At 41.9% G+C, this 13335-nt stretch overlaps 1 protein-coding gene and 1 long non-coding RNA gene across 3 annotated transcripts in view; one reads left to right on the top strand and one right to left on the bottom strand.

Moving 5' to 3' along the window:
* The window catches only part of ANKRD55 (ankyrin repeat domain 55), a 148238-nt gene that overhangs the window by 117338 nt on the left and 17565 nt on the right, over positions 1-13335 (top strand). The window contains exon 8 of the mRNA XM_004703710.2: positions 823-1487. Within this exon, the coding sequence (XP_004703767.1) occupies positions 823-1487 (665 nt within the window). The remainder of the gene's footprint in view (positions 1-822; positions 1488-13335) is intronic.
* Positions 5072-13335, bottom strand: part of LOC123521116 — a 30453-nt gene continuing 22189 nt past the window's right edge. For both annotated transcript variants that reach the window (XR_006679591.1, XR_006679592.1), the window contains exon 5: positions 5072-5234. This is a non-coding gene — a long non-coding RNA (uncharacterized LOC123521116). The remainder of the gene's footprint in view (positions 5235-13335) is intronic.

A 13335-nucleotide genomic window follows, 5' to 3' on the forward strand; every position in this document is an offset into this window, starting at 1 on the left:
TTGTGGCATCACATGCCAATGTTCCAAGGAACAAAATTATAATGGCTCCTCAGGGAAACTCTTCACACCCGAAAAATCAGTGAGGCACTGAGGGGCTTTTTCCTGTTGATTTTGCCTCCTCGTTGGGCAATGCTCGCTTTTCTTCTGCAGCCACACCTAACCTCTGGCAAATTCATTTCCTCTTTCCCTCCAGCTGGGGCTCTGAACAAAGCTGTTTTTTTTTTGGTTGTTCCTTTTAAGATACATTTTTTAAAGTATTTTTCAATAGGAAACTTAGTAAAAACTAAGAGAAACAACACACAAACAGCACAAAATGGGCACCGTTCTAAGCTGGATAATGTCCAGGCCCTGCCCAGGACTCTTCAGGCCCTCTCAGAGAAGACCTAAAACCACACCCTCCCCACCTTTGCAACCGCCAACGCCTGCACGGTGGCCAGGAAGCTAGATCTTGGCTGACAAGCCTACGAACTTACTCTTGAAAAAATGAGATCGAACACACTGTCATCTACTTTTAGCTTACTTTATCCTTTGCTGACAACCCATCATATAGGGGTAAATTGTGAAAGGATGACTTCTGAAGTAGGAAGAGAGGAACAGGAACTACTTCCTGTGCTGGGTAAGGAACAAACCTCCAGGAGGGCGTTTCCAAGGAGACTGTGCATACTGCACATCACCTTTGACTTGAGAGATGCTGGGAGGTATCGTGGAATTATTTCAGATGATGGCTCAAGCAACTGGAAGAAGGAGTTGTACATTGTTTAATGATCATGTCTCCACTTTTTAGCCTCACATTAACAGCTTTATTTTTTTTTCTTCCTGTAGAGCAGAGCCCACTCGATCCTTTCCTTCCCAGAACAGTAGAGCCCATAAGAAGGAGGGGCGATTCAGCATGCTCAACCAAATCTTCTGCAAAAATAAGAAAGAACAGCAGAGATCCTCTCAGAAGGATCCCAGCAGGGACCGATACTGGGGGGAAGACACCTCGGAAGTTGATGACATCATCACCGCCTTTGACAGCATCGTGGAAACCAACTGTCAAGATCAGCCTGGTGACCAGGTGGCTATGGTTGAGTTTAAGAAGAGGACTGCAGAGCATTCAAAGTATCTCTTACCAGAAAAGAAACCTCTGGCCCAGAAGGGACTTCCACCAATCAGAACACAGAGTCTCCCACCCATCACCATGGGAAACAACTTCCTGACAGCTTCCCATGGGGCTATGTCCCATGCTGGATTGAGCTCTGGTCCTCATCAGCTGGCCCAGCGATCTCAGAAAAGTAGAAGCGAACAGGATTTATTAAATAACAGAACTGGCTGCCAGACATTGCTAGAGCACCCCTGGAGGGGTGAGTCAAATCAAGTGTTCTCCTATAAAGCTTGGACTGTGTCTTCTTCTGATAAGTTACAAGACAGACTGCTCACTGACAGATCTGGTTACCAAGAAATCTCGGGGCCACTGCATCTCCCTCAGCTATATAATCCTTCCTCAGGTAATGCCCTTACTTTTATTTTCTTCTTCCTGATCAATTCTATACAAGAAACATTGTATACAGTTCTGAGTTAGGACCTGAAGTGACAACCTTCATATCACCCCTGTGGGAAGGGCCAGAGTAAAATGAGAAGGCCCATCTTTTCCCCCAGGATACAGGTGTCCAGACTTGGTGTGATTTTCTATGCTGAGCGCAATCATCGAAGAAACGTGAGTACTCCTCATCTCCCAGCAAATATGTGTGGGGTCTGGCAGAATTGAGCATGATTACTACTATTTCCACCAGCAGGAATTCTTAGCCAAGCTTGTGTGGGAGACACACAAGTAGGGATTATCTCATTTGTTTGATGACCCGTTTTTGTTTTTCTTATAACAATTTAATTGTCAGATAATTCACATATCATACAATGCAGTCATTCAATTATATTAAGAAGAGTTATACAATCATCACCACAATCAATTTTAGAATATTTTCTTCTTTCCTGATTATCTGTTTTTAAAACCCAATGCCAGACTTATTCAATTAAAATCTTAGTGAGAGAGGAGGTAAAATGGCTGTGCCTTTCAGATTAAGCATTACCACATTCACATATTCATGGTTTAAGTCTCAATATATAACAGTTACATGACTTTTCTCTCTCCTGCCTCTTCCTCCACCCCCTCACAAAAGCTACCAATGTTCTTAGTTTCTTGTTTATCCTTCCAGAGATATTTTACAAGTATGAGAACAATATATGAGTATCTATTGCAGTCACCTTTTGAAATATCATGTTTAATAGGAGCCCAGGTGCTGCTAGCATGTTAGGCTGCTAACGACAAAGTCAACAGTTTGAAGCTACCAACTGCTCATCAGAAGACAGATAGATTGTCTGCTCCAGTCAAGATTGATGGTCTTCTAAGCCCTAAGGAGAAGTTCTCCTCTGTCCTATCGGGTTGCTGTGATTCAGAAGTGACTCGATGGCAATGAGTGAGTCACATTTATTACTTTTGACATTCACTGGGGCTACTGCACACTGGAGGCTCGGAACTCTTGCTGCCAGGCTGCAAACCAGCTTCCAGAATTTGTTCAGTGCTGTAATGTTAGTTTATCTTGATTTGCTTTTAATTAAATTGATTGCCATATTTTAAAACCAGAACATTTTACATAATATTTTGAGCTGTTCTTGAAAAATTGGTGATACTGAACCCAAAGATTTGTGGGGCAATACTCAGATACTCAATACTAAGTAAGCCCTGTCCCTTCAGAAAGCGTGGCAGGACTCCCCGATCCAACCTACTCTGTACCGCTCAAGAAGTCCTGTCGGAACAATGGATAAATAAGCACAGTGCTTCAAGCCAAAAGATCAGTGGTTTGAACCCATTAGCCACTCTGCTGATGAAAAGACCGGACAATATGCTTCCCTAACACTTAGGGCCTTTATGGGACAACTTTACTCTGTCCTATAGGGTCACTATGAATAGGAATTTGCTTGAGGGCACCTAACCAGAATCAGACCACTCTCTAATATCTCTCTCCATGGAGTATCCATGGTTGCTTGTCAAGGTTTGTCTGTTGTTCTTCTCATAGTATAGTTAAGAAGAAAACGCTGTGCTTGTTGAATCCTTATCTCTTTCAAACATGGAAAAATGGAAGAAAGACCAAGAGGATTATGTGTTTTAAGAAAAGTAGGGGCAAGTATCTTTCTTTTATAAGTTAGGAATATTCTGTCTCATGTAATATGCAGCTTGAGACTGGTCCTCTTCACTCATTTATGTGGTACTCAGAAACTGTGAGGCAGAACATGGCTCCCCTCATGCGTACTTGCACATACATGGACATCCTTAACCATTCTTCTCACTATCGAGTCCATGCTATCATAGCAACCCCCTGTGGATTTCCAAAACTAGAACTGTTTATGGGAGTAGAAAGCCCAGTTTTTCTCCCATGGAGCTGCTGGTGGTTTCAAACTGCTGACCCGTGGGGATCGCAGCCCAACTCATAACCACTACACCACCAGGGCTCCTCAATTGTTCCTGGGTAGTGTGAATGATTTGCACTTATCTATTAACCTCAAGGTTCAAGGTATAAATCCACCTAGGGCACCATTAAAGAAAGGCCTAACAAGCTGCTTGCAAAAACTGTAAAAATTACAGCCAAGAAAACACAACAGAGCACAGTTTGGGTCTGTAACACAGAGGATCTCTGTAAGTCAGGATCAACTTTATGGCAAAGAGTTTGGGGTGTGTTGATTTCAGTACGGGACAAGAAAGATGGGCAAACATCCCCAGACTATGTCCTGGTGTCTAGAAAGGAAGGAAAAAAAGAAGACTCAAGACTTACTTCCTCCAGATAGCATTGAAGCATTTGGCTCATGGCATGGGTGGTTTGGTCCCTTTTTCTGAGGAACAATGAAGAAGGAAAGAGCTTGACCTGTACCTTTATGTCCCCTAATGGCCTCCAGGCCAAAGGCCGGCCTACTTTGTGGAGCTAGCCCTATTCTGGCCAGCATAACACCTTCTTTCAGAAATGAAATCTTGTTATTGTTCTGCTTCAAAAATCAGCCTTCTCCTACCTCTTCTATGTCAGCAATGATGGGGTTCAACTCTCTGTTATGTGAAACCCCAAATAGCAGTGAGTCCAAACATATAATAAGTTCTTATGCTCATTTTCTTCTCAGTCTGAGATACTTGGGGGTTCCGTGTGCATCAGAGACCCAGGCTCCTCCCATTAGTATGTGTAGTACACATACTACACACATTAGATGTGTGTCATCAACTGCGTATTGAAGGGCTACTTTAGCTACTGCAGGGCTGTGAATTAGTGAATGTGAATGTTCTAGCCAAAATCTATACGTCCCACCAAACAACTTTTCCCGGCATGAATCTGGTAAGAAGTTGAGAGAAGATCCTGATAGGATTCACCTGGGAGTAATTTTGAACAAGATTCCCTGGAGTATCATCCTGCTGTGTATAAAATGAGCCCTCTGAGAAGCAAGAAGAGGGATCTCATTACCAGAAAGAGGCAAGGGTGGGCCCAATATTCCTATGTTGTAAACCCCCTGAATCCAGTTGACAGCTATACCATCAGAGGAGCAGCAGCAGACCCAGGAGGCAGCACATGGAACAGTGATGGACATCCTAACCCAAATAGCAAAAACATCTGAGTGTTTTAGTACACAACACTGACTTGCAGAGTGGGATGCCTCTGGGCACTTAATTGGGGAGGTTGGATTTGCTGGCCCACAGAAGTGGAGCTGTGTTTAGGCTGAGGTTTACTGGAGTGGGGTGCCTCTGGACACTTAATTCAGGGAGTTAGATCTACTGACCCATGGAGCTTAAGCTGAATGCTTTCAGGTTGAGACTTAGAGCAAAGTGGTATGCTCTTTGGGCATTTATTAGCAGACTTGACAGAACTTTGTAACATATCCTGATAAAGAACCCTGAGCATTTTTCACTAGCATTACAACTTGTTATTTTCCTTAATAAATCCTTTAATTGTGAATTTTGTATGTGAGTTCTGTGTAGACATTGCAATGGCTACTACAAACTATAAAGGTAAAATAGTGGACATTAATTAAGAATATACAGCTACTCTACAATCAAGAGCAAATCTCAGAGCCTCTATTGACATTATCTTTCATCTTTTTTGTCTTTCTTGTCTTCTTAATGACCTTTTGCTTTCATCACATATGATGTTCTTGATGTCATTCCACAGCTCAACAGGTCTTTGGTCACTAATGTTCAATGTGTCGAGTCTATTCTTGAAAATCTGGTGGAAGATACTGTGTTAGACAGGGTTCTCTAGAGAGATAAAGCCAAATTGCTGATAATTAAATATATTTATGTATAAAGATAATTAGATATATAACAAGAAATGAACTGTTAAATCATATACAGGTAAATATATAATACAAGAAATGAACAGTTAAATTATAAAGCACTACAAATGGTTCACTGCAATTCACTCCTGTGAGAGAGAGTTGTGTGAGACTAGCAGTCCTTCAAATCTCTGCTGCCAGATCTTCCTCTATTTATAGAGGGAGGTAGGCTATCTCAGCACAGCAGCCAACCACAAGGCAGATCACCAACTGTCAACCAACCAGTCCCAACTGCCAGTCCCCAGCTCCAGAGATATCTTAAAGGGACCTCAACTTACCGCGACACAGTCCACATGCTAGGCATCCTATAGGTAGTGTAGCCTATAAATTGAGGCACAGAACAAGCAAGGCAGCCGCACACTGGTCCGATGATCAAAGAGCGAGAGACAAGAAAGGAGAGGCTCACCGAGCCATTTATCTCTCCGCCCTTCAGTTAATCCCTCTTGTGTTTATCGGCCAGGCTGGCACAATAAACTATCTCAGATACTCAAGAGCGTATTTTGCCTGTTGTGTATTTGTTTTAATTTTCTTCAACTTCAACCTGAACTTACATATGAGCAATTGATAATCTGCTCCACAGTCAGCCACTGGCCTTGCTTTGGCTGCTGATATTGAACTTCTTCATCATCTCTTCCCATAGGAGTGGGAACTCCTGTATTTTCTGTCTGATGAGGTTCATGTGTACAGTCACTGTTTATGTTGTTGATAAAAGGTATTCAAAGTAAAGAAGTAGTTGGTATTATGAAATTCCAATTGTCATAAAACCGTGACTGGCACAGATTAATAAATCAGTTACAAGTAGGACTACACAAACAGGAATTGGACCATGATTGCGACACGTACAACATATTAGACAGAATAGGTTACAAGATTGGTCCAGAACCTTCCTACTATGGCAGCCAGGGCATGACTCATGACTATGTAACCGTAGTATGGCAATCACCATGGAAGGCACACCCAAGCAAGTCTCTTAGGAGACTTATTCCTCCCTGAGCTAATCACTATCCAGGAGGTAATACACTCTACCTGAGAACAAGGCTATTCACATCCCTGGTTAATGATCAGAAAGAATTCAATGAAGGCTTAATATACATGGGGACTCTGAAAATGGATTTTGGACTTTCACTGTTATCCACAGGCTTGTGAAAACCCAATGCCCAAAATTTATGCTCTAAAACAATCCTTTCCTCTGATCCTGAATTTTATTTTTACCAATCCTTTGATCACACAAGTGAGTATACTTCTGTATGGGCTTAGGTGACATATCACTTAGATGGTTGCTTGCTTTAAGACAAACCCTAAGACCCCATATGCTGTTCTTCCTGATAATCTGACACCATCTGACTTCTTCACCACTCTTTTCTATATCACTCATATGTTCAGCAATTACTTCATTGTCAGGGTAACCAGCCCCTAACAAATCATCACAGGCCTGGTAGGCGCAATTGTACAGTAATAATATGTAAAGATTACAGTCAAGTCATAGAGAATAAGAGAGAGTAAAATGAAGGAGTCAGACACATTTCATGGTAGCATGCTCACCTCAGCCCCGCTTGGTGGTTCTCGTGGGGATGTGGAAGGTGGGAATGGCAGGGGAGAGAGAGATTTATTTCTAACCAAGGCTTATATATCTTTTGGGGGTGTGTAAGCCCCCTGATTACAGGTAGAGACATACATCACAGGAAGTGGTTGTACTGTAAGTAATACATTAATAAGAGGGGGAAATCTAAGGGTATGCACGCAACAGGAAGGAGAGGGATTGAGGGTACGCATGTGACAAGATAGGCGGATACTAGTTTCAGAACAGCAGCTTAACTCTGGATGTCACTGAGCAGGTTTGACCTGTTCTAAGCTCTCCAGGGAAACAATCACTATTCTATCAGTAGGGTGTGAGCCCCACCTAAGGTGGACCAGGCAGTAATCTGATTGCTATGGATGGCTGATGCTTTCAGGGAGAATAGCTTGATAATCATTTACGAGTAGTTGCAAGCAGTGTCCTAGGACTGACGTATATTGGGGGAGACAAGCTGGGGAACAGCCTTTTTATATCCCATGCTTCATGAGGGTAAGGACCAAGCATAGTCCAAAACTACGTTTTTTAACTATAGTTCCTTCCTCTTTGCTTTTAATTTTCTCATTCCATCCACTGATAATTATCAGTGTATCTTGATTACAAGTTTGACCAATTTCAGACCAAAGAAGTTATTAGAATGCTTCAATGTTTTCAACACTGGCTTTAATTGCTGGTGCATAAATTTGAATATTAGTTGTATTAACTAGACTTCCTTATAGACACATAGATATTATCCTACCACAGACATCACTGTACTTCAAGATACGTCTTGAAATGCTCCTTTTTATGATGAATGTGACAACATCCCTTTGAGTTTGTCATTCCTGACATAGTAACTCTGTCTGATTTAAAATGACCAATAGCAGTCCATTTCATCTCACGAATGCCTAGAGATTTGATCTTCATGCTTTCTATTTCATTTTGGAGGACTTCGAATTTTTCTAGATTCATACTTTGTACATTATATGTTCCGATTATTAATAAGCATTTGCAACTCTTCTTATTTTGAGTCGTGCCTCATCAGCAAATGAAGGTTCCAGAACCTTTGCTCTCTGTATGTCATTATGGTTGACTCTATGTTAAAGTAGCATCTCTTTCCTAGTTGTATTTTGACTGCCTTCCAACCTGAGAGGTTCATCTTCCAATGAACAGACTTCGTTGAACATCAGACAGTGTTCTCCTGCTACTTAGAATGTTTTCTGTAGCAAATATCTCAGAAGTGAACTGCGCATTTCTTCTTCCTACTGTGTTCTTATTCCAGAAGCTTTGCTAAAATCAATGCACATGGATGACCCTGCTGACATTTGAAATACCAACAACATAGTTTCCAGCATCATGGCAACACACAAGCCTCACAGTTCAACTAGCTGATAAATGAGTGGATCACACGGTCCAGAGGAGTTAAATGATCTCTTCGGAGTCTCACAACCATTCAGGACTAGAAACTCAATCTCCTAAAAAGGAAGGCTCTCCACGTGGCAATGTTATCCCCCTTTTAAATCTTAAAACGCAGCTTGTTGGTATGTTCACCAATTACCTAACAACATTTTCTTATACATTGCAGTATCCCGCTAAAACTTTAAAGTATATGTTTTCTTGCTTTATGAATTTTATTTCTGTGGGCATCTTACTTAATCCTATTTAATATGTTGCCTTTAGAACCACAGCAGCAACAGGAATAAACTGAAAGTTATCTCAATTGCTGTTATGTTTCAGCCAAGGTTGATTGAAGCCCAGTTGCTTTTTACACTTAGCTTTGCGTTTGGTGTGAAAGCCTAATGTGGTAAAGCAATTTAATATTGCAAATGATTCTACTGTACCATTGTTTTGAACTTGGATTGTCCTTTTAACTCTGAATTTTTTTCCTGCCCTTGAAATCAGCAAATATTATCTGTGCTACCGTTTGAATTCCCGGCAGTCACTATCTTGTGCTTATATCAGCAACTCGGACCAGTTAGCTATAATGAGTATTGCCTGCCCACTTATTGAGAGCTGTCCGTGAGTTAGCTGATGAGATGAGGAATGAAGCACTTATCCTAATGAGTTGGAATGTGGATCACATAATTGGGAGCAGCTTTCATAGAAAGTGGAACAGAGAGGTCTGTGGCATGTTTTATTTTGTTCTTTTTTTTTTTTCACTAGACTGGTTCAATAACTATCTGGTTATAACTGGTTACAAGCTCACTTCCTTTTTCCCTCAGGAACTTTCTTCTCCAGAACATTCTAGACTCTGTCAGCAGCAATTCACTTGATAGAATTGATCCTGTGACTCTTGTGTTTAAATTCTTTACTTTGCATCTTTCTGAGACAACGGCCAGATTCCTCAGATGGGCACACAAAGCCTTTCCAGCATGTCTATGCCGTTCATTGTTCTCAGCCTTTGCACTTCTCCATATCCTTCTTGCCCACCTTTTGATCATTTCCTTAAACAGCTCATAATTCCTTGACCATCTTTATGTCATTTGACTTGATAAGGTCTTTGCCATGTTCTTTACCCTTGGATAGACCTTCTCACCCACTCCCTCTTAGACTAGTTACATTCATTGCATTCAGTTGCTTCCAACTCATGTTAATCCCAGATGTCAGGGTAGAACTGCTTCAGGGTCTACAGCTCCAGTCCTTTCTTCCAAGGATCACCTGTATGCACATTCCAACTGTGCTGTTAGCAACTGAGTATGTTAACTATCTGCACTGCTCTGAGATCCCACGTACTTGACCAAACGACAAAGCCACTGTCATTGAGTCAATTTTGTCAATGACAGAGCAGAATTGTCCCCCTGGGTTTCTGAGGCTGTACATCCTTATGAGACCAAAAAGCTTCATCTTCCTTCCATGGAGTGGCTGGTGGATTTGAACTGCTGACCTTGTGTTTATCAGCCTATTTCATGACCCACTACACTACCAGAGCTACCAGAGCTCTCTTATTCCTACAAATATTATAAAAGTCAGCTCAGAACTGAATAGAGGTCACGCTGACCCCTTGAGATGTTGTTCCTCCTTGTTAATTCATCATAAGATTAGCTCCACTTTAAGGAGTTACTTCCTCTGGAAAAAACAACCCACTAACTCACTACATACCTCACTCCCAAAAACCTTGCAGGGGAGGTTGTTTTTGGTTTTTTTTTCCAAAAAAAAACAAAATTCGCTTGCCTCTTGGGTTCCCAGAATCAGCTCATTTTCCTTTTCCCCTCCTCCCCCTCCCTTTCTCTGTCCCCTCCCCCATGCACCCTTGATAATTTATAAATTATTATTATATCTTATATTACACTGCCCGGCGTCTCCCTTCACCTACCCCTCTGTTGCCCATCCCCCAGAGAGGAGGTTATATGTAGCTCCCTGTGATCAATTCCCCCTTTCTACACCCCCCTTCCCTCCTGGTATTGCCACTGTCACCCCGAAGGGGAGGTTTTTTAACCCCCATTTTACAGATGAAGAAGTTGTAGTATAGAGAGGTTAACTCACCCAACTTCACAGATCTGGCTAGGAAGTAGTGTTCATGCAAGTAGTTGATTTGGGAAGCCTGTCATCAGTAAGCTAATTCATGAGGCCAGGGAAGAAGGCAGAGCAAGAGTAATTATTGTGTACTAGTACCCAGGAAAGACAACGTGGACTTTGTCCATCCAAATCTTTCACCCAGGGGTGTTTTTTTAAGTAAGGCTTGGAGGGAAGAGGATCTTCTGCAGCAGCGGTTCTCAACCTTCCTCGTGCTGCAACCCTTTCATACAGTTCCTCGTGTTGGGGTGATCCCCCACCCATAAAATCATTTTCATTGCTACTTCATAACTATAATTTTGCTACTGTTATGAATCAGGAGACCCCCGTGAAAGGGTCATTTGACGCCCAAAGAGGTCGCAACCCACAGGTTGAGAACTACTGTTTGGAGCAAATTCATCATAAACACTAACAGAATGGCAAGGTTGAAATAAAGGGGAGCAAAGTTTATAATGCTCCAGCAGGATGCTAGGGCCCGGTAAGGCATCAGTAGCAGAGCAGGCCTTTATTCAAGGTCTGTTGGATTCAAGAACACTTAGATCTTTCTGGACCCTTCTTTTCCCTGCACTGCTCACTTATGTCTATCAGTGCACTGCTACTATAGTTATCTGTGTCTCATCCCAAGATACTGGAAGCTCTTCCTGAGAAAATTACTTTCTTCTCCTTTTGGCAGGGCCCAGAAAGCAGTGGGTGTTCCATAGATGAGTGCTAAATCTATTACCTAGATCTTCAATCACCTCAGCTCCTTTATCTCACTGTAAAGATGTTTCTGTCCTATTATTCTAGAGCATAAGTTCTTGACCTTAACCCCACTGTGACAAAGATCAGACTTGTCTCAGCTGCTCTCTTCTCTGTTGGGCCTGCAACACAATTAAAAATGCTCGGCTTGTGTACTTCTCCACTCATCTGTCAATGTGTAGCCAAATGTCAAACCCAACCTGCAACCATCAAGTCGAATTCAACTCCTAGGCACTCTGTGCAGGGATTCCAAAATTGTACATCTTTATGAAAGCAGGCAACCTTATTTTTCTCCCATAACCAAGCACATTGCAGGCTAGAGTTTCAGGCCTAGCTAAAGATAGGCCTAGCTAGCAAAAGATATAGCACCTGAAGTCTTAAAGTGGGTTATGAGTTGGGCTGCTAACCACAAGGATAGCGGTTCAAAACTACCAGCCACGCTGCAGGAAAAAGATGAGACTTTCTGCTCCCATAAAGATTTACAGCCTCAATGAATGTACAAATGTGATTTACACAATTGATGTATATATGGGTGATGAGTTGTATGAGCCCCCCAATAAAATGATTTAAAAACACAGATTTACAGCCTCTGAAATACACAGGAGAAGTTTGATTGTGTCCCATAGGGTCATTTTGAGTTGGAATTGATTTGCGTTTGATCATTTTGTGAGCCCGCCTCCCTAATCACTGCCCCATCCTTCTCCTGAGCACTTTTTCCATCCTTATAATATTTCTCTGGTTCCTAAGAAAGTATGGGTTTCAGGGTATTTTAGAGCACAAACCAAAGACAAAAGAAAAAACAACAACAAACTGCCACCAAGTCAATGCCGACTCAGTTACCCTGTAGGACCGGGTGGAACTGCCCCCTGTGGGTTTCTGCGATAGTAAATTGTTGCGGGAATAAAAAGCCCCATCTTTCTCCTTCGGAGCATCTGGTGGCTTCAAACTGATGACCTGTACAAAAAGACCCCAATTTTCAATACAATTTAAATATAATATTTATTAAGGCTTAAACAAGACAGGATCATAATGGTACCCAAGGGTTTGCTGAGATACATGGAAGGGCAAAGGACCCTCACAAAATCATCATTGATTGTGGATCGGCACAACACGGTTATAAGAGGGGCTACAGAAACAAGAGCAGGGCCGTGACTGGAACACATACATTTATGCTAGAAGAGCTTATCTGAGTGGTTCAGGACTTTCCAACAAGGTAGTCAGGGTATGACTGATAGGGCATGACTCAGGACTATGCAACCCTCAGTACTGTGATCTCCATCAAAGACACACCCAGGCAAGCCTCTAAAGGAGACTGACCCTCCCTGGCCTGGCTGGAGAAGGAATGAAGGTAATTCAGTGCTGGCTTAATCCACATGGGGGTTCTGCAAACAGATGTGGGGCTTTCACTGTTATTCATAGTCTTCTGTAAATGGCATGCTCACAATTTTAAGTTCTAAAGTTATTTCCCCCTCTGATCATTGATTTTATTATTAACAATCTTTAGATCACACAGGCTCATTTGCTTCTTCTGTGCATTTAGCTGACACTTCACTTAGATGTCTTCTTGTTTTAAGACAATCCTTTACCCAAGACACTATTATTTTGATAGCCAGACAGCATCTGATTTCTTCACCATACTTTACTATAGCACTCATATCTTCAATGATCACTTCATACAGGCAAGCATAGAGCAGTCCACACCATAAGAACTAGTTGCTCTTAGATAAGAGTTTGCGATTAAGTGTGACTTCAAAATCCATTCATATATATGTAAGGTTTATATATATCTATGGTTCACTTTAGAAGCCGATTATCATCTCCTTTAGAAATAATACAAGAATTCACCATGGGACATTTGGTAATTCTAACAATAATATTATTAATCTAGAAATAGTGTATAAATTGAAATACTAGAGCAGAGCAATGAAGTCCCCAGGGATAGAGGCGGTGCCAGGGCATGACACCCCATCAGACTCGACTGGAAAACACCCATGAAGGAAAGCAAACAGACCCTGAACTATTCCTACTGTGTGTGTGTGTGTGTGTGTTGTTGTTGGTGTTGTGGCTATTGTTTTACTTTCTGTTGTTGCTTTGTTGTACTCAGTCTTGTGATGGTACCTGGAAGGGATAGGCGGAATAAACAAGCCAGAAGAGAGAACAATGGGATAACAGTTCTGGGGGGACATGGG

Source organism: Echinops telfairi, unplaced genomic scaffold, assembly GCF_000313985.2.
Source record: "Echinops telfairi isolate 266 unplaced genomic scaffold, ASM31398v2 ScPeMD7_7469;HRSCAF=8507_1, whole genome shotgun sequence".
Lineage (NCBI taxonomy): Eukaryota > Metazoa > Chordata > Mammalia > Afrosoricida > Tenrecidae > Echinops > Echinops telfairi.